Source organism: Chanodichthys erythropterus, chromosome 22 (genome assembly GCF_024489055.1).
Source record: "Chanodichthys erythropterus isolate Z2021 chromosome 22, ASM2448905v1, whole genome shotgun sequence".
NCBI classification, from domain to species: domain Eukaryota; kingdom Metazoa; phylum Chordata; class Actinopteri; order Cypriniformes; family Xenocyprididae; genus Chanodichthys; species Chanodichthys erythropterus.
This window is the reverse complement of record NC_090242.1, coordinates 3,437,873-3,460,980: the sequence shown is the minus strand read 5'-3', so window position 1 is coordinate 3,460,980 and position 23,108 is coordinate 3,437,873. Positions and strand designations below refer to the sequence as shown.

Genomic DNA, 23,108 nt, shown 5'->3' with positions numbered 1-23,108 from the left:
CTGGAGACGTTCGAAATGCTTTTTGCGTTTTTATGGGCTTAAATAAATTACAAGTTACTCACATGACATGTTTGGCTTGTCAAAAGTGTTACATTCAGCTGTTGCAAATTCTTTCTTTTGAAAATCAAATTAATTTTTTTACCAGGAAAGGAGTGGTTTTGATGCACAAGGTTATTTGTATTGTCTTTTATGAATTGAAACTCATGAAAATCACTTTTTAAAACTGTTATTCCTTTATTACCCCTTAGCAGATTTTGACTCATGTAGTGTATATATTGCTCAATTATATTCTGGCACCTCTCTCTAAGAGGGAGAGACATCCTGCAGTGTTGCAATGTTTCCATGACAGTCAATCGTTCACGGCCACGGTGGCATAATCTGTCCAAACATCTCCATTCCGAAGAGGTTGAGAGTTATCGATCCCAGCCACGTGCCATATTTCAACTCCAAGAACGATGTTTTTAATTGACATGGATCTGCTCTTATGGATTATAGGCTAGAGAAAGAAACTGTGGAGGTGAACACCTGGCTCTGATGTCAAGCTCGTATGACTCTCCATTCGTCCGCTCCTTTAATCCCTGCCTTCTTGTTAGCCCTAATCAGATTCAATGTTTTTAATGGAACATATGCAAATGATTCTGTTTTTATCTTATTTCCACTGATCAAATAGTCCACCGCAGCGATTGTGTTTCAAACACTCACCTCAATCCCACCCCTAAAAACATCACTAATCATAAATGAAGTACTTTGACTACTTTACATAAAGCCAGTTAGGGAGGAGAGGGGCTAATCAAGAGTAGATCAAACGACTTGTCTTTAATTGAAGTGCAAAAACGGACCCTCTTTCTTTTTTCGTTACGTAGGGCTAATTCAGGCAGCGGCTCTAAGGGCTCTATCGAGAGGCCTGCTTCTCTTCCAACTCCCAGAAGTCCATGCAGCTACGGACAACAGATGAAGTGCAGTGGTCGCTGTGGGAAATGTAGTCTGTTACTCGCCGGCTTGCGAGGCTTGACGGTACGTGACTAATTAGGTCAGTTCCTCTGGCAGCTGCAGGTGAGAGGTGCTCGCTCGTGTTTGCTTCGTGTTGAACACCTCCGGGACAATGGAGCTTCAGAGCCGGAGGTTTTTATGGATTGCTGGGGTGAAATGAATCTCAGGCTTTTAAAGAGCGAGGCCCATGTGTGCATTTAGGAAAACTCTCAGCTTCAAAGAATCAGTTTGATTACCGCAACGTCAATCAGGGAAAGATATTGTGAAAGTCATTATCATAAAGAACCAGTTCTAAAGGTCAACTAATGTTTGAACTACAGGTCAACCGATATGGTTTTGCAATGTCTGATGTCAGTATTTTTATCTAGTAGTGTTGTCAAAAGTACCGACCAAATCGGTACTGAAATTTAAAAAATGTGACAATACCAGCATTTCCTCTATAGCATTTTGAGCGCTGTTGAGTGAATTCTTAAATAGCTTTGATTGGTAATTGTGTTCATGTGCTCAACAGATATGTCTGTGATTGGCTACAATGATCAACCCTCAAAAACACGTAAATAAACATCTGTGACGTGTTTGAAAGCAGGCATCTACTGTATCAGCGTATCAGTCTATCAGTGGATATATTAGTGGTGTATATATATATTATCCAAGTAAACGCCCAGTGAAGAGCGTCACAGATGTCTATTTACAACATGTTTTTGAAGAGTTGATCATTGTAGCCAATCTCAGACATATCTGTTGAGCGAGTGAACACAATGGCCAATCAGAGGTGTTGCAAACAGCGCTCAAAATGCTAGGGGGAAATAATGGTATCTTCACATTTTTAAAATTTCAGTACCGACTTGGTACTGAAGTTGGTACTTTTGACAACACTACTAGAGGGTGGGGTATATAATATAATATAATATAATATAATATAATATAATATAATATAATATAATATAATATAATATAATATAATATAATATAATATAATATAATATAATATAATATAATATATGGAAATAACTAACATAAAGATATATCTGCAAGGATGCATTCAATTGAGAAAAAGTGACAGTAAAGACTTTTACAGTGTTCCCAAAAAATACATATATTTCAAATAAATGCTGTTCTTTTAAACAGAACCCTGGGGAAAAAAAAAGTATGAAACATTCCTCAACAATATTATACAGCACAATAATAATTAGAAATGTTTCTTGAGCACCAAATCAGCATTTTAGAAAAAATTGGATCATGTGACACAGAAGACTGGGGTAATGTAAATATATATTCAAAAAGAAAGTTAATTGTAATCAGGGTTGGGAGTAACGGAATACATGTAATGGCGTTACATAATCAGGATACAAAAAAAAAACAGTAACTGTAATTCATTACAGTTACGTCAAAAAACGTTGTATTCAGATTCCAGTTACATTTTGAAAAAAGGGGGGATACTATCAGGATTACAATAGTTTCATTTAAAACTAAATAAATCATTATTTTGCCATAATAACACATTAAGCGCTGCATGATTATACAGTATTTCCTGGTTCTGTTGCCAGTGATGACTCACGTAAGCCACCTGCTGGTGCATACGCAAATAACACCCATCTACAATCTCCTCAGACGCATATTGAATCACTGCTGCTAGTTGAAACGATGCTTCCCGCGGGGAAAAACGTTTTCAATTCATGGAAATTTTATTTTGTTTTCAAAAAAGAAAATGCAAACATGGTTGTACAGTGCAAACTCTGCCTTCCAGCTATGAAAACACTTTCTTTATCAAAGAACTAAAAAAATAATCTGTAATACCATACTGTAGCCACTAGATGTCTGAATAGCCCTTTACATATATGTATTCGGGACTGTGGATTCCCAAGTTGTGGAAAGAGACACGATTGCTTAGTTATAATAGGTTTTAAAAGTAACCATAATACTAAACATTAAAATTAAAGCAGAACAAACATAAACAGAAATGTTTGATCTGTGGTTGTTCAGTTTGGTTATGATCTGATGTGACTTTTATATTTCTAAGCTCTAAACAACAACGATAATAATATTGCAATAGATAATTTATTAGATTTGTAAAATAGTTTTATTGTTGAGACCCATTCAAAAGTATGGAACATGTAACATTAAAAACTAGCAGAAATTGAGAAGAAATAATTCAAATTAAATTGAAAAATGCAATTTATTTATAGTATTTATTTATAGTAAAGTTGATTCCCCCCAAATTTCTATCTATCTATCTGTCTATCTGTCTGTCTATCTATCTATCTATCTATCTATCTATCTATCTATCTATCTATCTATCTATCTATCTATCTATCTATCTATCTATCTATCTATCTATCTATCTATCTATCTATCTATCTATCTATCTATCTATCTATCTATCTATCTATCTATCTATCTATCTATCTATCTATCTATCTATCTATCTGACCTTGAAGTAATCCAAAAGTAATCAGATTACATTATTTTCATATTGTCGTACTTGGATTACGTTACTGAATACTTTTTTTATGAAGTAATTTGTAACTGTAATGGAATACATTTTTAAAGTAAACCTCCCAAGCCTGATTGTAATAATATTTCACAATATTACTGTTTTCATTACTGACCAAATAAATGCAGCCTTGGTGAGCATAAAGGATTTCTTTCAATTCATGTAAGTCAAAAACAGCTCTGAAAATGATTGAGGCAAACCAGGCAAATGTTTCCATCTTAATTTTATTACTCAAAGAAAACAAAAAACCTACCAAGATGTCCATAGGGGTGTTTTATTCGTTGTGGCATGTGCAAGGCTGTGATAAGTGTCTGTTGCCATTTTAAAACAAGATTCAACATCATTGATAGCTGCCGATTTGTGATCGCGTTACCTATGGAGTTGCTAGAAATGTTTAAAAATAGATCTGAAGAGGCAGCGTTTTATTTTCAATCGATACGTTTCATTTTTCATCATTGTATTTACAAGCATGCTCGCTCTGGATGTGCATAAGGGTACTTCTCATCTCTTTTGTGTCACTAAAAATGTATCCACGTAATAACAACGTCAGGATAGCAAACGCTAAAGCATTTACAAGTCTTTATAAACAGGTAAAAACAGAAGGGGGGAGTACTGTAATACTGTTTTTATAGCAACATCAAATGAACACTTTTTTTTTTTTTTTTTACTTTTTAAGTTAAGTTGCAATAGAGAAAACATTGTCGCTGGGCAAAGTAAGACAGCAAAGACGTACAAAGAATGTTGTTTCAAGATCACTTAAGCATTCTTTTGAAATGCTGATTAAAATACAATGGAAAACAACAAACCAGATAATAAAATAAACACCAGAATAATAAACTTAAGGCAGGGAAACGACAACATGAGGAGAATATTTCTACACTTTCTAAAAAACAAAAAACAACGAAAAACCCCAACAAATTAGAAAGAAAAATGTTGATATAGAATCCCTTTCTTGAAAGGCAAAACAACAATTGTAGACAATGTTTATTAAAGAAGCACACGTCTTATTTGGAGTCTGTCAGCATAATATTTGTCTCATTTGTCCCTTCATGTACGTAGAGGTGCTGTGGACAAAGTTCTCTACAGACTCGTCAAGACAGTTGTGCTGTTCAGAATCACTGGTGCACAGAATCATGGGGGATCAGCAGATAACACTCAATAATAATAATAATAATAATAATAATAATAATAAAAACTGGAGATTAGAGGAGGGTGATGTTGTGTGCTTCACATAAAGAAGGGTAATTCATCAGGTAATGAGATTTTAATCCAGAAAAAAAACTTTTTTTTTTTTTAAATCTCAAAAAAAGTGTGGGATGTAGAAGTAGTCAAAACAAGAGAGAAAGACATTTTTTTACAAGTCAGTGTGTGTGGTGTTGAAAGGTCAGCAACAAGCAGTGCTCCAGAAACACACGTCTCATGAGGACCCAAAAGCACTGCACCTCCACACGCACACACCCACACACACATACACGTACATACACACTCAAGTCCTGTACATGGGTTTCAGGTGACTGGCCACCCGCACCACTTTTCCACCAGGAAAAAGCCCCACGAACCCCTCTCTGCATCGCCCCAGCCATCTGTGGGCGGAGACGTCTGTCGTGGTTGTGGGACTAAAGATGCAAGGCTTCAGTACATGATGGGAGGTTTGGAGTAGGGTCTGTTTTCTGTAATGAAGAAAAAGCAGTGAATTACAGTGATTTACATGTATATTTCAGTCATGACAACTCCAAGTAGTTTTGGCATATTAATGAATATGGCAATGCTAATGTCTTGGCGGACTAGACTAGCTACTACCATTAGATACACAGACATGCCTCTGTGAGCATGTAAGACATGCTGCTGCTGCTGCATGAATAAACATACAGTACATAAACCCCATAGCCGATCTAGACCGGGGGAGCTGGGGGAGGTGGAGGGTTTCAGAGGAATTCTGATCGTACACTCTAAAAAATGCTGGGTTAAAAACAACCCAAGTTGGGTTGAAAATGGACAAACCCAGCAATTGGGTTGTTTTTAACCCAGCATTTTTTAGAGCGTAGTCTCCACAGAATCAGACTATTTAAAAGTTGAGCAAATAATCTCATTGGCTGCAGAATCAGCAAAGGCCGATCAACTAGTGTCATGTGGTAGTGGTAGCTTGCAGATTGTATATAAAAGACCTGTCAGGCAGTGCCATCTATAGTTTGATGACTGAGCTATATTATTAGGCCCAATCAGATTTTAGAACACTATCTATTCTTTTTATAATATGATAATGACGCATAATATAGTTTTGACCTGAAAACCAATAACAAACACTCGATTTTAGCACAACAGTGTTAAAATTAATATTCCACCACCCCCAAGAGAATCAAAAGACTTCATATTTCAAGAATCATAATTAAAAAAGGAACAAAAACAAAGACATTAATGTCTTTCAACAGCAAAATTTAGCAAGTTTTCAGAATGAATCATGTTTGCTGTGGCCGTAAAGCACTAGATCAGAGAGAAACAGCTGGTGGTTGAGGGGCAGGAGTGCTGCAGATGCATGTTAATCGGAGAGCTCGCAGCGCACCGTCACACAGGAAGCAGTTCATTAGGACTTGAGTGCTTTTACATGTTCAACATGCTCGTTTCTGCAAGCACCAACAGATGAGCTAATATGTATGCAGGATGTAAACAAAACAGCACAGTTGTCAAGGTACATGGACGATGAGCAAGCGTAAGAGAGGGAGAGCCGGATGTTAAACTGGGCATGTTTACGCCCCCCCTGGACATGCTTGCTTGTATATTTTTTGGAGTAAAATTTAAATGGTAACACTTAATAATAAAGTCTTATTTATTAACATTAGTTAATGTATTAACTAACATGAACTAACAAAGAGCAATACATTTGTTACAGTATTTATTAATCTTTGTTAATATTAGTTAATAAAAATCCAGCTGTTCATTGTTTGTTCATGATAGTTTACAGTTCATTAACTAATGTTAACAAATTCATGATTTTAATAATGTATTAGTAAATGTTAAAAATAACATTAACTAAGATTAATAAATACTGTAGAAGTATTGTTAATTCTTAGTTCATGTTAAAGGGGTCATGAACTCATTGTTTTATTGTTTTATAATGTTACTTTTAATGTTAGTATGCTTTTACATCCAAAATTGTCATCATTTATAAATAAAAGACATTTTTCCTACCCTGATTTTAGCCCTCTGGTTTGAACGCTCTGTTTTAAGGGGCGTGTCTGCTGTGAGACTTCAGTGTAAACGCCCACTGCTGTGATTGGCTAACATCTTTCCATTTGAAATAGGCAAGTATTACTTTCTCTTTTAGCGCGTTTTTACTATTACAACTCTCAAGGTTAACTAATCATGAAAAGTGATGCATTACATTTAGATCTATGGCATTATATTTACATTGTGGCATGAAAGGTTGCAGAGATGAACACTGTAGCCGATCACAGACATGTTGAGTGCATGAAAGCAGTGACCTCGTCATTGAAACTCAATTTCTGTACACTAACAAATGCTTTCATCTTCACTAACAGTACAAACGAGATATAACTAAGAGATTTGTTGAATAAAACGGGAGTTTTGCACGTGTCAGTCACGATAAACTCACGCTGTTTGACTGACAGCTTCAGCGCACGCTGCTCCAACGATTGCAAAGGGAGCTTTCTTTGATCGCTTTCTTTATATAATTTAATCACCATTAAATAACAGATTATTTTCGTCTTACTAAGAGAAACAACGCAAGTTGACGTTTAGTCACGGGTTTGATTTACTGACACACAGACAAAGATCATCTGACTGTACATGAATCATTAATATCAGATCAGGCAGTTACTGACATGTTGCATTACTGTCGAGTCCAGGCACTGCACAATATTTTGTAATCCTCAACAGCATGTTTATTGCTTGGTAGCTCGATCTGGTTTAGCACCACTTAGGCCTATGTTACTTAGGCTACCTACTCTATTGCATGTCATGCGCGAATCAGTGGGCGGGGCTAAACAGGCAGTGATGAAGTAGGCGTTGATCATCTTCTGCGGAGGCGGTGCTTGCTGCCCTTTGACGTCATAGATCCCCACTTTGTAAATCCTGTCGTTTGCTGGGTCTGGTGTCAATAAAATCTTTTATTGGACTAACAAGGAAGTTTTCAGTTCTGAAACTTACAGGATATTTTTAAAGTATGATGACCTCTTATATGACAAAAGCTCAAGAAAAATTTGAATTCTCAGTTCATCACCCATTTAACTAAAATAGATAACTAATGAAACCTTATTGTAAAATGTTACCAATTAAATATATTAAAAAATATTCAATTCTTTTAGTTTAATTACAAAATTGTATTGCCAAAAATGTTTGTATCTCTGCATGACCCATTTTGTGAGTGACCTCATTTGGTAACTTGATGGGAATTTCACACAAATTATTGCATTCGCTGCATTTGCAAAGCTAAAATAGTCTACACTGTTACTTACCCAAGTTATTGTAAGAAAATGATCAATAACTTCATCAATAAATCCAGACTAACATTATAATTACGTCTATTATAACGTCTATTATAATGTTATAATTACCTATTATTAATTACTTAATCTTTTTTATTATTTTTATTTTTTATAATAATTATAAATTTAATCTTTGTTCATTTTTATTTGTTTATACTATACAATAACTACACACACAGGAGTTTTTAAACTGTAATGTCCCAAATTTTGGTAATGGTTGCAACCATAAAACAGCTAATATATCAATGCAGCCATAGTGAGCATTAATAAAAATCATACCAACTCAAAACTTTTGACTGGTTGTGTGTGTGTGTGTGTGTGTGTGTGAGATAATAATAATAATAATAATAATAATAATAATAATAATAATAATAATAATAATAATAATAATAATAATAATAATAATAATTTAATATTAAACATAAAAATAATTAATAATCATTTGACAAGGTTGTCAGTTTTTGAAATTGACAAGCAGTTTTTGGCCGAAAAATAATCTCAACATAGCCAAATATCAGTCAGTTTGGGAAAAAAATTTGTTTTATCAGAGTATAATATTCTAAAATAAGAATCACACAAATTAGGTAATGTCCCAAATTTTTCAGCCATAAAACTACAAATAAAATGTCTATTTTAACTTCCAGAAGTTGACAGTCAAACGTTTCTATAATATTAAGCACTGATTTTCACTGATTGTTTGTTGAAAAAGAATTGCAGGGCCTGTTTGTGTAGCCTGTGCTTGGTAAACTGTGAATTGAAGTACTTTCTCATGTTCAACCCTCTTTGTTCTGAAGCATACATGGAAGCATGAATACCAAATGTGCCATATAAACACATGACATTCATATTATACATGAACCATTTGCAATGTATGAATGCCACATTGAGGCCTGCAGGTGCTGAAGGGAGGGAGGGAGAGACGCTGGAAGAGATAAATAGAAGGCGGGTATTTCACTTGCTCTGAAATATGAGTTACGAGTAATATCCTGAAGTGCAATTAATTGAGTCCTATGGCTGACAGCAGACTAAATCTGCCATGATGAAGCTGTACCCAGGAGACACCAGAGCAAATAGTTCATACGCTTAATACAGAGACCTGACAAAGCAGGACACTATCTGTTTTGTTAAGTGGGAGGTGGGCCAAAATACTAGTATTCAATGCTTCAAGAATATTCATTTATCTTTTGTGAATGTTGAGAGCTTTCACTGTCACATGCTAACTCCATCTAAAACCATTTTAATCTGCATTTTGCTCATTATTTTTGGTTTTATGACCTCATATTAATTGTAAAAATATTTGTAGATTTGTCTTTTATAATGAACTTGTGAAAGCAAAAGTGTTTGTTCAATTTATCTTCTAAAGAAAGCACATTTCATAATCCAGCATTGAAAAGCATGTTATTCCACATCTCAACAAGTGCAAACCATTTTCATAATCACATTAGTTGTTGTAGCCCTAACATAAAACATCCAAATATTTAACTTGTGTTCAAGGCAGTTGTTTAAACGTTACATTCTCCATTTCAGTAAATGAGTAACTGTTGCCAGCGATGAGGTCAACCCTATGCATCTTTGGCTCTTTTGCCCCACATGTAGAATACTGTAAATAGATGGATTGGGAGGTGAGGGTGGTCCTCCTCTGGGACATCCTCCTCACCAACACACTCCATATTTAACACTGCTCCCCTCCCTATAACCACGGTCTCATTTAATCTCGAAACACAAACCACTGCCTCATCCTTGATTATTCACCCTCATTATATCACCGCATGATAGCAATTAGTGGGTTGAAGAAAATATACCACTGGTTATGTTTGGTATATTGATAGACCTCAACGAAATGTGCACACTCTCTATGCCGACTGTTAGACGTTACACGAGCGGAATTCTTTGAAATGGCGCCCATTGAGTATGACTGCAATGTTTTGAGTTCGGTTTGCTCCTTAATTACATTTTCACCTCACCTCCCTTCTTCACTCCCTCCACCACTCCACACTTCTCTTAATCGGCTTGTAAAATGATGTCACCTTCCTTTGTGTTCAGCAGTTTTCTGTTAGCGCCACTTGTCTTGATTAATCAGAAAAGGCACGGGTCATCGTAATGGCCCAACACAGAGGTGGAACCTGAGAAAGCGCAAAAAGCTTTTAGCCCGACGAGTGGGATCTCGGCAAGGACAATCAAACCTAATGAAATCAGCTGTCACTGCTAAGCTTGCAAAACTGTGAAGTCCGACTTGGGAGAGAAGCACGGGCTAATTAGATTTTTGCCGGCTGTAATGGATAAATGTGGTGAGGTTCGGGAGCTCGGGGAGGGGTGGAGCGGACAACAGACTTCATACACAAACTCCCCAGGTGGGGCGGCTGCCAGACTTTGTAAGCTGATTGCACGGACACCTTTCCTCTTTCAGCTTGATGGAACTTCTACATAAAGAAGTGTAGAGATAAAGTGATGATGTGTGCATCCGAGAGAGTACGGGATCATTATGATCTTGGATTTATTCTTCCTGAACAAAACAGAGCATTCCTTAACCAACTGATCGCATACACATTTTGTTGTTGAATATTTCCCTTCATATTGCAAAATTAGTCATTTTAAATAAGAATTGCCACCACAAACAAAATGAACATGAATTTGTGGATCAATAGTTCAAATCTTGCTCAACAAAAGCAGTCATTGTTATATTATATATATATATATATATATATATATATATATATATATATATATATATATATATATATATATATATATTATATATATATATATATATATATGATTAATTTATCATTTTACAGCCTTAAACTGAATTATATCAACCATATTGAAGATGACTAAAGATTTTTTGTTCATTTAAGCGATTAGTTGACTGTTCGCACATGTATATTAATAAGCCATATAAATCATATTAATGAGCCTTTAATTGCCTATATATAATACATAGCCTAATCGACAAAAGTATTGATTATGAATTTTTCGTGAAAAAAAAGCAAGGAGAATTATTTTAATAATTTGTTGATAATGTTTTCTGTTTTCGGCTGCAGAGATGAAGTTGATAATGCAGACTCGTCATCTCCGCATTAGTGGATGCGCCTATATGAACATTTCATACAGATTATATAATCTGAGAATATTTGATTTCCACTTGAATTGGTTGACTATCACTTGATAATCGCTTTCAAGCTTTCTATAGATATTTCATCATGTATGTGAGGCAAGTATACACTGAGTTTTAGTTTATTCTTTGAAGACGGCAGAAAGCACATCATGATTGTTTTCTTTATTTTACAAAGGCACAACGTTTTCTTGTTATTGTGAGTTTACACAAATAAAAGTAGACCCTTTAGTTTTGAATGATGTATTACTCTTATCTGTATGACCAAAAATGGAGTATTTTAAGTTTTTTTTCCACTGTTATCAGAATAAATGCAAGTGATCACGCCAGCGCCTCCATGACATGCAGTAAGCGCGCCAATACTTCAGCTTCCACACTCCGCAAAAACTTGGATATTTATCTAGGTTAACGTTAGAGTCAGCAGCCATGTAAAGTTGCTACTACTTACAAATGATAAACCATATTTGAGGTTGAGGATTTCCTGCCTGACATACTGTAATTAGCAAAAGGACCCACCAATAATGATCTGTAACTTGACCACAAGTTTTTTTTTTTTTCTGCGACTAACCGACTAATAACATTTTTAGTTGACTAAGCCTCTTCTAGTCGACTAACGATTAGTCGAATATTAGTGGGCAGTCCTAAATGCAAGGCTGTTTTTTTTTTCTGCTGTAGTGTGCTGATCACTACTCATGAAGCTCAGAACAGCCAAAAAACTGTGTCAGAGCGATTACGGCCCCATCGTAGAGAGCCTAATTTGCACCTCTTATTAGCCTCTGCGTTATGGGGGAAAGGTCTTCCCGTTTCCTGGTTCTGCTCATTGCTCTAAAGGTCAGGGGCATTGTGACAGAGCTCTAACACTAATCCCTGCTGTTACGCTCACATTAGTGACGCCTCAACTCAAGTCACAGGCTGGTAAAGCAGGCTATATGGAATTCCACTGGAAGCAGGCCTCCACACTGCAGCTAAAATGGTTGCAAATGAGATAAAATATTGCTACAGTAGTTAATCATGTTTCAGATGTCTAATTCAAAATGAACTGGGAACTGTTATGTGTAATTGTAAATATATGTTAATAACAGAGTTTTGTGGTAATAAATGGTATTTATTATAAAAAGAAAATCCAACATTCAAAAAAAAAAAATGTTATTTGTCTTTGTTTAACATATATTTAAATTCTTTTACATTCTCTCACAAAAGTTTTGCATTTCCACTAGAAACGTTGTGTTCACTCACAAACTTTTGCGCTTATTTTTCGGGGAATGCAAACATTTTTGTGAGAAAATGTAAAACGTGCAAAATAAATGGAAATAGGATTGTTCCTACCTCTCTTTTTTTTTCCTTTTTTTTCTCCATCACCATGTCTATTTAGGGGCTCCATAATGTTGAATTAATTGCAAGGGAAACTTAGGGACTTCCCCAACCCCGTTCCATCCAATTTGCCAGAAATATTCTGACAAAAAAAGTGGCCTATTCCTTAGTCAATTTTTAGGCTTGACTGTAAGTGTTTAAAAGTGCAACAAAACGGATCTCTGTATGATTTCAAGATCAGTGCTTCTCAATTGGTGGGTCATGGCCCAAAATGGTTTGGGATTGTTACGTTTGTACAATAAATAAATCCGGTTTTGTGTGTGCTCAATAATCACTTGATGGTCGAAAACAACTGATCTTGTATCAAGACAACTCAAGAGCACTAAACTTTTCTCGAGTCACGAGTTACTTGATGTCTCACAAGATTTGACAACAGCATGCTCTACTCTGTCTCCAGATGTCGGCCTACAAAATAACAATTGATGTATTTGTCAGTCTAGTCTAAGGCTGCGTGTCTTTGATCTGCAGGTTTTGTAGATCTGACCTGGAGTTGAAAGTTACAGACTTTGAAACATGAGATGGGCCACAGATTTAGGGTGAAGTAGTGTCTGATTCAACCCAAGAAACCTACAATCACCCGCCGATGACCCCTCTACACTGTGAATGAACCCTGGTGCCGCCCCAAAGAAGAAAAAAAGATATCTACTCTGCGAACGCTTCAGCAGTGCTCTGTTACAGCACCGCTGTCAAAGCCAGAAGAAAAATGGAAGTCTCTTTATTTGCAGACTGTGAAATTGGCTATATAGGGGAAAAACATTTTGCTCATTTTCAGCGGAGCACTTTGCAGCCCGTTTCCACTGCATCTTCTGTAAACATATGTATTTATTCACCTTCCCCCAGCCCCACATTTCAATAAGATGTACGGCAGCGGGTCTTTAATTCGCCGTCAGACGTGTTGATAATAGGTCCCATTTATCAAATGCAACTTTTGGCCAGATTTGGGAGGCTAGCTTGAAGGGAAGGGGGAAAGACAGATGGAACAGGGATAAGAATGAAACTGTATGAGTGTGTGCAGAAAGGCTGTAAAGCGCAAATAGATCTCGGGGAACGGAAGCGTGAAAGGCACGTGAAAACATCAGTTTGTAATCTCACTCCTGAAAGAGTTGGACATCTTCAAAGGGACCCAATGAGATGTAAGGCAAGTTCAGGGATTTACTCTGGTAGTTTTGCTGGGGTTCGGTCCCAGGAGAGAGAGGGGCCTCTGGACCATATGTACAGCACATGGCTGGTTGCATCTTCTCAACTGCGGCCATTTTTACTTTTCCTTTCAAATACTGAATGACTCATGTCGAGTTATTGTAGCTATAAATGTAGTGTACATACAGTATGTGTAAGTGCTTACCTTGTACAGCTGAGTTCTCCTGCTGGTTGCCATTATGTTCAGACTTCACCTCTGGTATCACTGCCTCTAAAACCAAATACGTCACACATTTAGAGCTCTCACTACATGTACTTTAGCAGTAAAACACACCATTGGAATCTTTGTCTCAAATAAATATATTTACTTATATATATATATATATATATATATATATATATATATATATATATATATATATATATATATCATTTTGTTTTGATGGAGTTGCACCATCTGACATTTTCCAACCTGAACTAGACTTATTGACCCTAATCCAAAGTCACAAGGGTCTTCTGGAGTCCTCTCAGAGGAAATATTTTCTGTTTTATTTTATTTTTTCTGCATGTTTCTGCACATTGGTTGCACCACATGACTTTGATTTGGTGGTCAACAACTGAAATATTTATAAACTTCACTGCTATTTTTGTACTAAGATTTTTACTTTATGTCCCAACAATATCAATATGAATTGCTGAAAATGATAAAGCCCCTATTTATCTATTTAAAAGTGACAGTAAAGACATTTATAATGTTACAACAGATTTTTTATTTAAAATATATGATCTTCTTTTGAACTTTCTATTCATCAAAGAATATTAAAAATAGTGTATACAAAAATATTAAACAGTACAACTATTTTCAACATTGATAATAATGTTTCTTGAGCAGCAAATCAGCATATTAGAATGATTTCTGACGGATCAATTGACACTGAAAACTGGAGTAATGATGCTGAAAATTCAATTCATGCTTTTCCATTACAGGAATAAATTCATTTAAATTGTATTATTTTAGATTGTAATAATATTTCACAATATTACTTTTTACTTACTTTTTTGTGATCAAATAAATACAGCCTTGGTGAGTATAGACTTCTTTCAAAAATCTTTCCAACCCCAAACTTTTGAATGGTATTACGTATTAATAAATATATGAAAGTTAATAGATTTTTGTTTTTATTTCGTGTTGCCTACCTAGTTCAGTTTAGCTGAACTGCATTTGGAAATAATCTCCACAACAAAGGCAGGCATAAACAAAAGAGGAAGTAGCGTTATCTGAGGAGAGATGTGACGTAACAGCAGACGTTCACAATAGGGATCTTTTTCTAGCATTGCCCTCAGATGAAAGGCAAAAACAAAAGGCATTTCTCCTAATGAATTCACGTCTAATCAGCCTTGGCCTAAAAATTGCCCCAGCACTCATGAAAATACTTGCAGATGTCTTGAACATGTTTTTTTTTTTCCCTCCATTCAAATTCTGCTTCTGTTAAGATATTCACAATTAAACAAGTGTAATCAAAACAACAGCGAGCGATTAGGAAAATGGTTTGGCCTTGATAAGTGCGCATTTAAAGCGTTTATGATAAACATCAGGCTCCATTTCCTCAGCTGAGATTATGACGCTAATGCATCGCTAATAGTTATGACTGAGACGGAAATACCAATATCAGCACCAATTAAAAAAATATGAGAAAGAACAGAAGGTTGAACGAAATATTGATGGACAAACAGATGAAAGCTCTGAATAGGCAGATCTTTAAAGATAGTGTGAGAGAGTATCACAGGATAGACTGTAAAGAGAAATCATGTATGCCTGTGTGTGTTACACCATGTCAAAACAAGGTGTGACCTGACAAGTTTCCAGTGTTAAATGGTTAGTTCACCCAAAAATGAAATTTCTGTCATTAATTACTCACCCTCATGTCATTCCAAACCTGTAAGACCTTTGTTCATCTTTGGAACATGAATTATGAATTTTTTTTTTTTATTTCCCATAGAAAGCAATGAAATTACCACAAAACAAACAAACAAACAAACAAACAAACAAAAACTCTTGGATTTCATCAAAAATAACTTAATTTGTGTTCCGAAGATGAACAAAGGTCATACAGGTTTGGACCAACATGAGGATGAGTAATTAATGACAGAAATGTCATTTTTTTGGTGAACCAACCCTTTAAGTCAATATTCTGTTGTCAATGAAAGCAACATAATCACAGCCAAATATAACACATTTGATAAAATGTACAATTGACCACTCACTTTTTCAGTGATTCTGAAAGTATTCGTTCATTTCTCCATACATATACAGTATATATATTTTTTAAAATATCCTCAATGGACTGTTATAAGCCCTAAACCTAACCACAAAGCATATTATAAGAAAATATGAAAAAAGAGAATGGTAAAAAGCCAAAATTCTTATATGTGGGATAGCTGCTCAAGTAACCAAAAAAGACATAAAACACACTCCGTCCAAGGTGCAGCTCGAGAGAGAAATCTAAATGTACATGAGATTTGACCGCACACTCACTTTTGCAAAACGTTTTTATTAACCAATGTTTTGGCACAAAGCCTTTTTTAAGGTATCATACCTTAATAAAAACTAATACTTAATAAAAACTTTTTGCAAGTGAGTATGCAGTCAAATCTCATGTATATTTGGATAACTACTCAACCCATTAAGCACTGAGAAATGAATTAAATCCCAAACAACTGTATGATATAATCCACTGAATGTCATTCATTAAAAACAATATATTTGAAGTTTATTTTGAAAATATGTAACTTTAGGGAAAATGACTCAGTTGACATTTGCAATGGTTCATGGGAGTGGGCGGTCACTGCTGAGGACTTTTGGCATGGTAACAGTGACTTCTCTGATTGGTGGATCTTTCAAGGTTGCGTCCAACAATATTCATATTTTAATGTTATATTACAAATTAGGGCTGGGTATTGACAATTTCCACGATTTGATTAGATTTCTATTCACATGCTTGCGATTCAATTCGATTACGATTTTGATTTAATTCGATTCGATATTGATTATTTTGGATGTAGTATTTCAGTTACAGTACATGGCAAATTTTCTAAAGGAAATTTTTTTTTTACTTCACTTAAATTACACTTTTTTTTGTATAATAACTAAAGTTTTGAATTGCATAATCATATTTCTCCAATTGTTTATATATATATATATATATATATATATAATATATATAATATATAATATATATATATAAATATATATATATATATATATATATATATATATATATATATATATATATATATATATATATATATATATATATATATATATATATATATATATATATATATATATATATATATATATATATATATATATATATATATATATATATATATATATATATATATATATATATATATATATATATATATATATATATATATATATATATATATATATATATATATATAATATATATATATATAATATATATATATATATATATATATATATATATATATATATATATATATATATATATATATATATATATATATATATATATATATATATATATATATATATATATATATATATATATATATATATATATATATATATATATATATATTAAAATTTTGGCTGTCATAAGTGATTTATTCAAACATGCATGAAATATTGAAGAACATTAAAAATTATAATGAATATGTAACTGTTCATAGCTATATTTATCAGAATGCTGCTTTCTCGAGTACACTTTTCTAGCTGACTAACGAGTTTATCACTGAACATGTTTTTCTGAGGTAAATGTGACGTTACGTGACATTGTTTACAAGCTGTTTTATTGACGTCTTTCCGCGGTTGAAACACTGATTTAGCAATTACACGAGACATGATACGGATTTCGGTAAGTTGTACTGTATCTTTTAACATACCTTCAGATGTTTATTCATGTTTATTTCACGCTGTAACTGGTATTAAAGTGGAGAGGATGTTCACTTTAACTTCTCTTTAACTGAGGCGCTACAGCGATCTGTCACGCCACATTAAAACAGCACCAAAACAGTCTTTATTTTTGAATCTCATAATAAGATGGACGTCATTTGAAATCTGAGACTTTGCTTCATATCAAAAGTAACAAAGATTATTGTGATTTATTGGATCGGAGGCGCACTAAAGAACTATGTTCTGTTCATTCATCAACTGAAAACAGACTAGACTAATCAATTTTTGGGATTTAAGAATCGATATTGGTTTGTAAAAATAAGAATTAAATCGAGAAATCGATATTTTTTTAACTAGCCCTATTATGAATACTGTAATGTGCTAAATGCAAACAAGTGTTTTGGCATCTACAGAAGCAAATATTGATTAACAAATTCTAAACTCACGGTAGAAAAAATTGAGACTTCAGGAATGTGTTTAACCTGTTGATATCATAACTACATGGAGCAGGATTTTGGACCAGTGAGATTTCACCATGGGCTTGTCATTTATTGCGTCAAATCTAGTTAGGACACTAGTTAGTCTAGGTGTCAAAAAGCAGAACCCCACCGTTGAGACTCATGCGGAGACTCTCAGGAGATGTGGCCTGTTTGAGAGCCTGTTCCACCTGCTCTCTCCTCTTAGACTCAAACTCCAGAGCCTCCTGCAGTTTCCTCTTTGCCTTCTTTTCCTTCTTCAGACGCTTCTGAATAGTGGCTGAGGGAGACAAGAAAAAGGTTTGAACAAAAATTCAAACGTAAAACACTTCGCTCGTTCAGCATGGTGTCTGAAAACACAAGACGACGCCAGCACACACTCGCGTTCACACATTAGAGACTTGAAAGTGCTCATTAGCACTAGCAAAACAAAAACATATGGTGCGCTACGTGCAACAGCTTTCAGAAAGAATATGTAAAATTGCAAGGTTTTTAGACGTTCAAAGTAATAAACTAATGGAAATATGGCCTAGTTGGTGGTGTTTGCTTGGGCATCACTATTACTACTTATATTCAGGGTTAAGGGTTTGTTCAAATCACTAACCCTACAATCTTAAAAATAAAAGTTCCAAAAGGAGGTTTTCACAGCGACACAATAGAAGAACCATTTTTTTTCTTGGCATGAAGTTGCTGGTTTTCACCATAAGGAACCTCTTGTACAATGTTAAAGTTCTTCACAGAACCATTGATGCCATTTGAGAACCTTTATTTGTAAGAGTCTAACTACGAGTGATCAAGTTAAACCTATCAATACACAACACAACAGCTGTACACACCTCACGCCAACACATCATGCTCACACAGCACAATGTTTTCACACAACACAATCTCCGAATATGTGCAAACATAATCAACTCTGTGTATATGTGGATTCACAGCAATTAACAGCCTTTTGAAACACTCAGAGTCTGGCAGAAGACCTTAAAACAAGCTCCTGGCGTGTTCGCTCGCTTACAGCGTTAAATGTATGTCCCTTCCTCCTCGCACCTCTAATTACTTGCCTTTGATTGGCCAAATCATCCACCATATAACAGTGCGCATTAAAATAACATGAAATGCTGTAACAGCCATGGCTAATAAATTATTGAGGTGTTTGTACATATTGTCAGAGTTGTTATCCAGCTGAATAATTGGCTTAATTTCTTGGCGCAAACGGCAGGAGTTGAATTGGCAGTAAATCCACTAGTGACACGGATTGGTTGCGATGAAGGGAGAGAACCGGCGGCATACGCTGAGCTTTTTCTGAGTGTTCGTCATGCGCTAATGTGTTTACTAAAAGAAAATGAAGATCATCGTGAGACCAGTGAATTTCCATGACTTTTTCAGTCATTTGTGAATACTGGATAAGACTTAATTTAAACAATTTATAAAGGTATTTATGAATAAATAATTACTATTTAATGGCTATAAATATTTATTATAATTACATAAATAATATTATAAATATTTAATATATTTATTTAAAAAAAAGTAATATAATTACTATAGAAACTTCCATTAATTTTTTTATAATTTTTTAATGATTTATATGACTGTGGGAACTCTGGACCTAAAATATAACTATTATATCATGTATTATATACTGTAAAAATTTAATATTATATACTGTAAAAGATTATTGTAGTGCCTTCTACTTCAATGTCACATTTAATTCATGTTTTACTTGCTTGTCTCTTTGTAATCAATTGTGACATTTTTCAATGGACATTTCCTCTCTCAAGATCCATTAATGTACTAAAAACATTTAAATCAGTTCATGTGAGTACAGTGGTTCAATATTAATATTATAAAGTGACGAGAATATTTTTGGAGCGCCAAAAACCCCCAAAATAACGACTTATTTAGTGATGGCCGATTTCAAAACACTGCTTCAGGAAGCTTCGGAGCATAATGAATCAGTGTATCGAATCTGCTGTTCGGAGCACTAAAGTCACATGATTTCAGCCGTTGGCAGTTTGACATGCGATCTGAATCATGATTCGATAAACTGATTCATTTATGCTCCGAATCTTCCTGAAGCAGTGTTTTGAAACCGGCCATCACAAAATAAGTCGTTATTTAGTTTTTTTGCTGCTCCAAAAATATTCTCGTCGCTTTATAATATTAATATTGAACCACTGTACTCACATGAACTGATTTAAATATGTTTTTAGTACATTAATGGATCTTGAGAGAGGAAATGTCATTGCTCCCTATGCAGGCCTCACGGAGCCATCGGATTTCAACTAAAATATCTTAATTTGTGTTCTGCAGATGAACGAAGGTCTTACGAGTTTGGAACGGCATGAGGGTACGTAATGACAGAATTTTCATTTTTGGGTGAACTAACCCTTTAAGCTGAATCAGGTGTGTACGTACCTCGGCTGTGCAGTTCAGAGGTGAGTTGTCTCTCCAGACTCTCTCTCATCTCTCTTTCTCTGTACAGCTCCATCTTTAACTCCTTGCGTTCCTGTTGCACCTGTTTCTCCTGCACACGGGCATTATCCACAGCCACCTTCAGAAGACCCTGAGCCGCCAACACAACACAAGACACAGTCGATTTTAATACACAGATAAACATCCACAGTTGCCTTATGCAATATGCATATACTTTAAGCCACGGTTCTCAACCAGGGGGCCGGGGCCCACTAGAGGTCCTCAGCAAACTTCCAAAGGGGTTGCAGGGTAACTTAATTATATTAATTTATATAATTATTACAACAATCAAGATGTAAACTGAAAACACAAAATCAATTGTGGTCAATCAATCTACCCATATTGACTCTCCCAGTTTCTGTTGATAAGATTTTATAGTACACATCCATAAGTCACATTTATATACACATCCATAAGTCTTCTGAAGCTATACAATGGATTTGTGTGAGGAACACACTGAAATTTAAATCATTCACTGGCAATCTTGGACATCAGTCAGAATTACAGTATATGGGTTTGGAACATAAGTAGATTATGACATTTAATTTTGGACTGAACTATTCCTTACAAACATACGCTAACAAAACACACACTGAATGTACCTGGATGTTAGTGAGCAATGTCTCCACGGAAGAGAGGCCATCTGCAAACAGGAAGGGGGCGGGGAAGCCTGGAGGAAGAGTCTGAGTGCCCAGAGGAAGCTTCTCAAACCCTGTCTTCTGCATGGGCAAAGCTAACTGAGCCTCATCTGGCAAAACACAGAACATAATATGAATATGTTGTGAATAGTCACACCAGTGTTTTCGACATTAACATTTTAACACGTGCCGTAATGAGCATTTACAATTTACATTTAATTTATTGTTATTCAATTTGGCATCATAACGGTTTTATTTTGTTCTGTGTAAAATAGTGGTTGACTGACTTTTTTTTTTGATGGCCAATGCAAAATTTTTAGAGAGCAGGATGACTAAAAGCTTATATATATATATATATATATATATATATATATATATAATATGATATCAGAGTATTTAATTTAAAGCTAGTAAAAATCACATGCTGCAATTTAAATTTATACTTATTTATTTTACATAATATTTACTAAATTAGAAATAAATTAGTTGAAAATAAATCATTATGGAAATAAAATAATTGGAATGTGATGGGGAAAAAACCCTCTAAAATACATATTTATTCTTTAAATAGCAACCTCTTGATTCTGTAATCTTATTATAGCATTTTTCACAAATTAATTGTTAAAAGTAAAGGAAGTAAACACTGGCAAACGCTATAAAAAAAAATACGCGAGGGTCAGCATACAGTGTGCATGACGCGAAATTCGCGAGTACTGTACGCGCACCGCCAGATTTTTGTAACCTCACTTTGTAACCTTTGATAAAATCCAATGGCTCAGTGTGCCTTCCATTGCCAGCAAGACAATTAACACTTTCAGATGCCCAGAAAGATACTAAAGATGTATTTAAAACAGTTTGTGTGACTACAGTGATTCAACCTTAATGTTATGAAGTGACGAGAATAGTTTTTGTGTGCCAAAAAAACAAAATAACGACTTTATTCAACACTATCTAAGGCAAGGCAAGGCAAGGCAATTTTATTTGTATAGCACATTTCATACACAATGGTAATTCAAAGTGCTTTACATAAAAAAGAATAATAAAAATAGAACATAAGGAATAGAAATAACAGTAAAAACAGAGAATTTTGCTATCTGGATGGAAGAGCTAGGAAGTCTCAGGGAGTTTTTTGTTGTTGTCGTCCATCAGAGTTGGATCTAAACGGATCTATTCATCAGAGCAGATCAGAATGAATCTTCCTCATCCAACAGGACTGCTACCTGTCTAGTGATGGGTGATTTCAAAACACTGCTTCATGAAGCTTCGAAGCTTTACAAATCTTTTCTTTCGAATCAGTGGTTCAGTGCGTGTACACGTAAGTCACATGATTTCAGTAAACGAGGCTTCGTTACATAATAATTGTTTCGAGATTTCAATGGTTCACCACTGGGGGCGTGATTTGGGCAGTTTGATACATGCTCCAAACCACTGATTCGAAACAAAAGATTTGTAAAGCTTCGAAGCTTCATGAAGCAGTGTTTTAAAATCACCCATCACTAGATATTGTTGAAAAGTCGTTATTTTGGGTTTTTTTGGCACACAAAAAGTATTCTCATCACTTCATTAAGGTTGAACCACTGTAGTCACATGAACTGTACTCTTTAGTAGCTTTCTGTGCATTGAAAGTGTTAATGGAGGGCAATGGAGGGCGCACTGAGCCATCGGATTTTATCAAAAATATCTTAATTTGTGTTCCGAAGATGAACGAAAGTCTTATGGGTGTGGGGTGAGTAATTAATGACAGAATTTTCATTTTTGGGTGAACTAACCCTTTGCGTGTCAATTGTCTCTACAATCTTTTTCAATGTAGTGAAAAACCTATTCCAAGTAAATTGTGTCATTTCTGTGTCACCAAGCAGAATTAAAAAAGATTGTTTTCAAATTGGTTTCTCAAATATTACCCCCCCCCCCTCTCTACCATTGGCCAAACAAACCGATAAACCCACCCCCAAACTCATACCATTGGTTGA

The 23,108-nt window shown here is 34.8% G+C and overlaps 1 protein-coding gene across 2 annotated transcripts in view; it reads right to left on the bottom strand.

Moving 5' to 3' along the window:
- Nucleotides 1–3,703: 3,703 nt before the first annotated feature.
- Nucleotides 3,704–23,108, bottom strand: part of dacha (dachshund a) — a 198,641-nt gene continuing 179,236 nt past the window's right edge. For both annotated transcript variants that reach the window (XM_067376764.1, XM_067376766.1), the window contains 5 exons: nucleotides 21,103–21,248; nucleotides 20,444–20,591; nucleotides 18,159–18,305; nucleotides 13,812–13,877; nucleotides 3,704–5,154 (listed from right to left, as the gene is read on the bottom strand). In XM_067376764.1, the coding sequence (XP_067232865.1) occupies nucleotides 5,117–5,154; nucleotides 13,812–13,877; nucleotides 18,159–18,305; nucleotides 20,444–20,591; nucleotides 21,103–21,248 (545 nt within the window). In that variant the 3' untranslated portion in view covers nucleotides 3,704–5,116. The remainder of the gene's footprint in view (nucleotides 5,155–13,811; nucleotides 13,878–18,158; nucleotides 18,306–20,443; nucleotides 20,592–21,102; nucleotides 21,249–23,108) is intronic.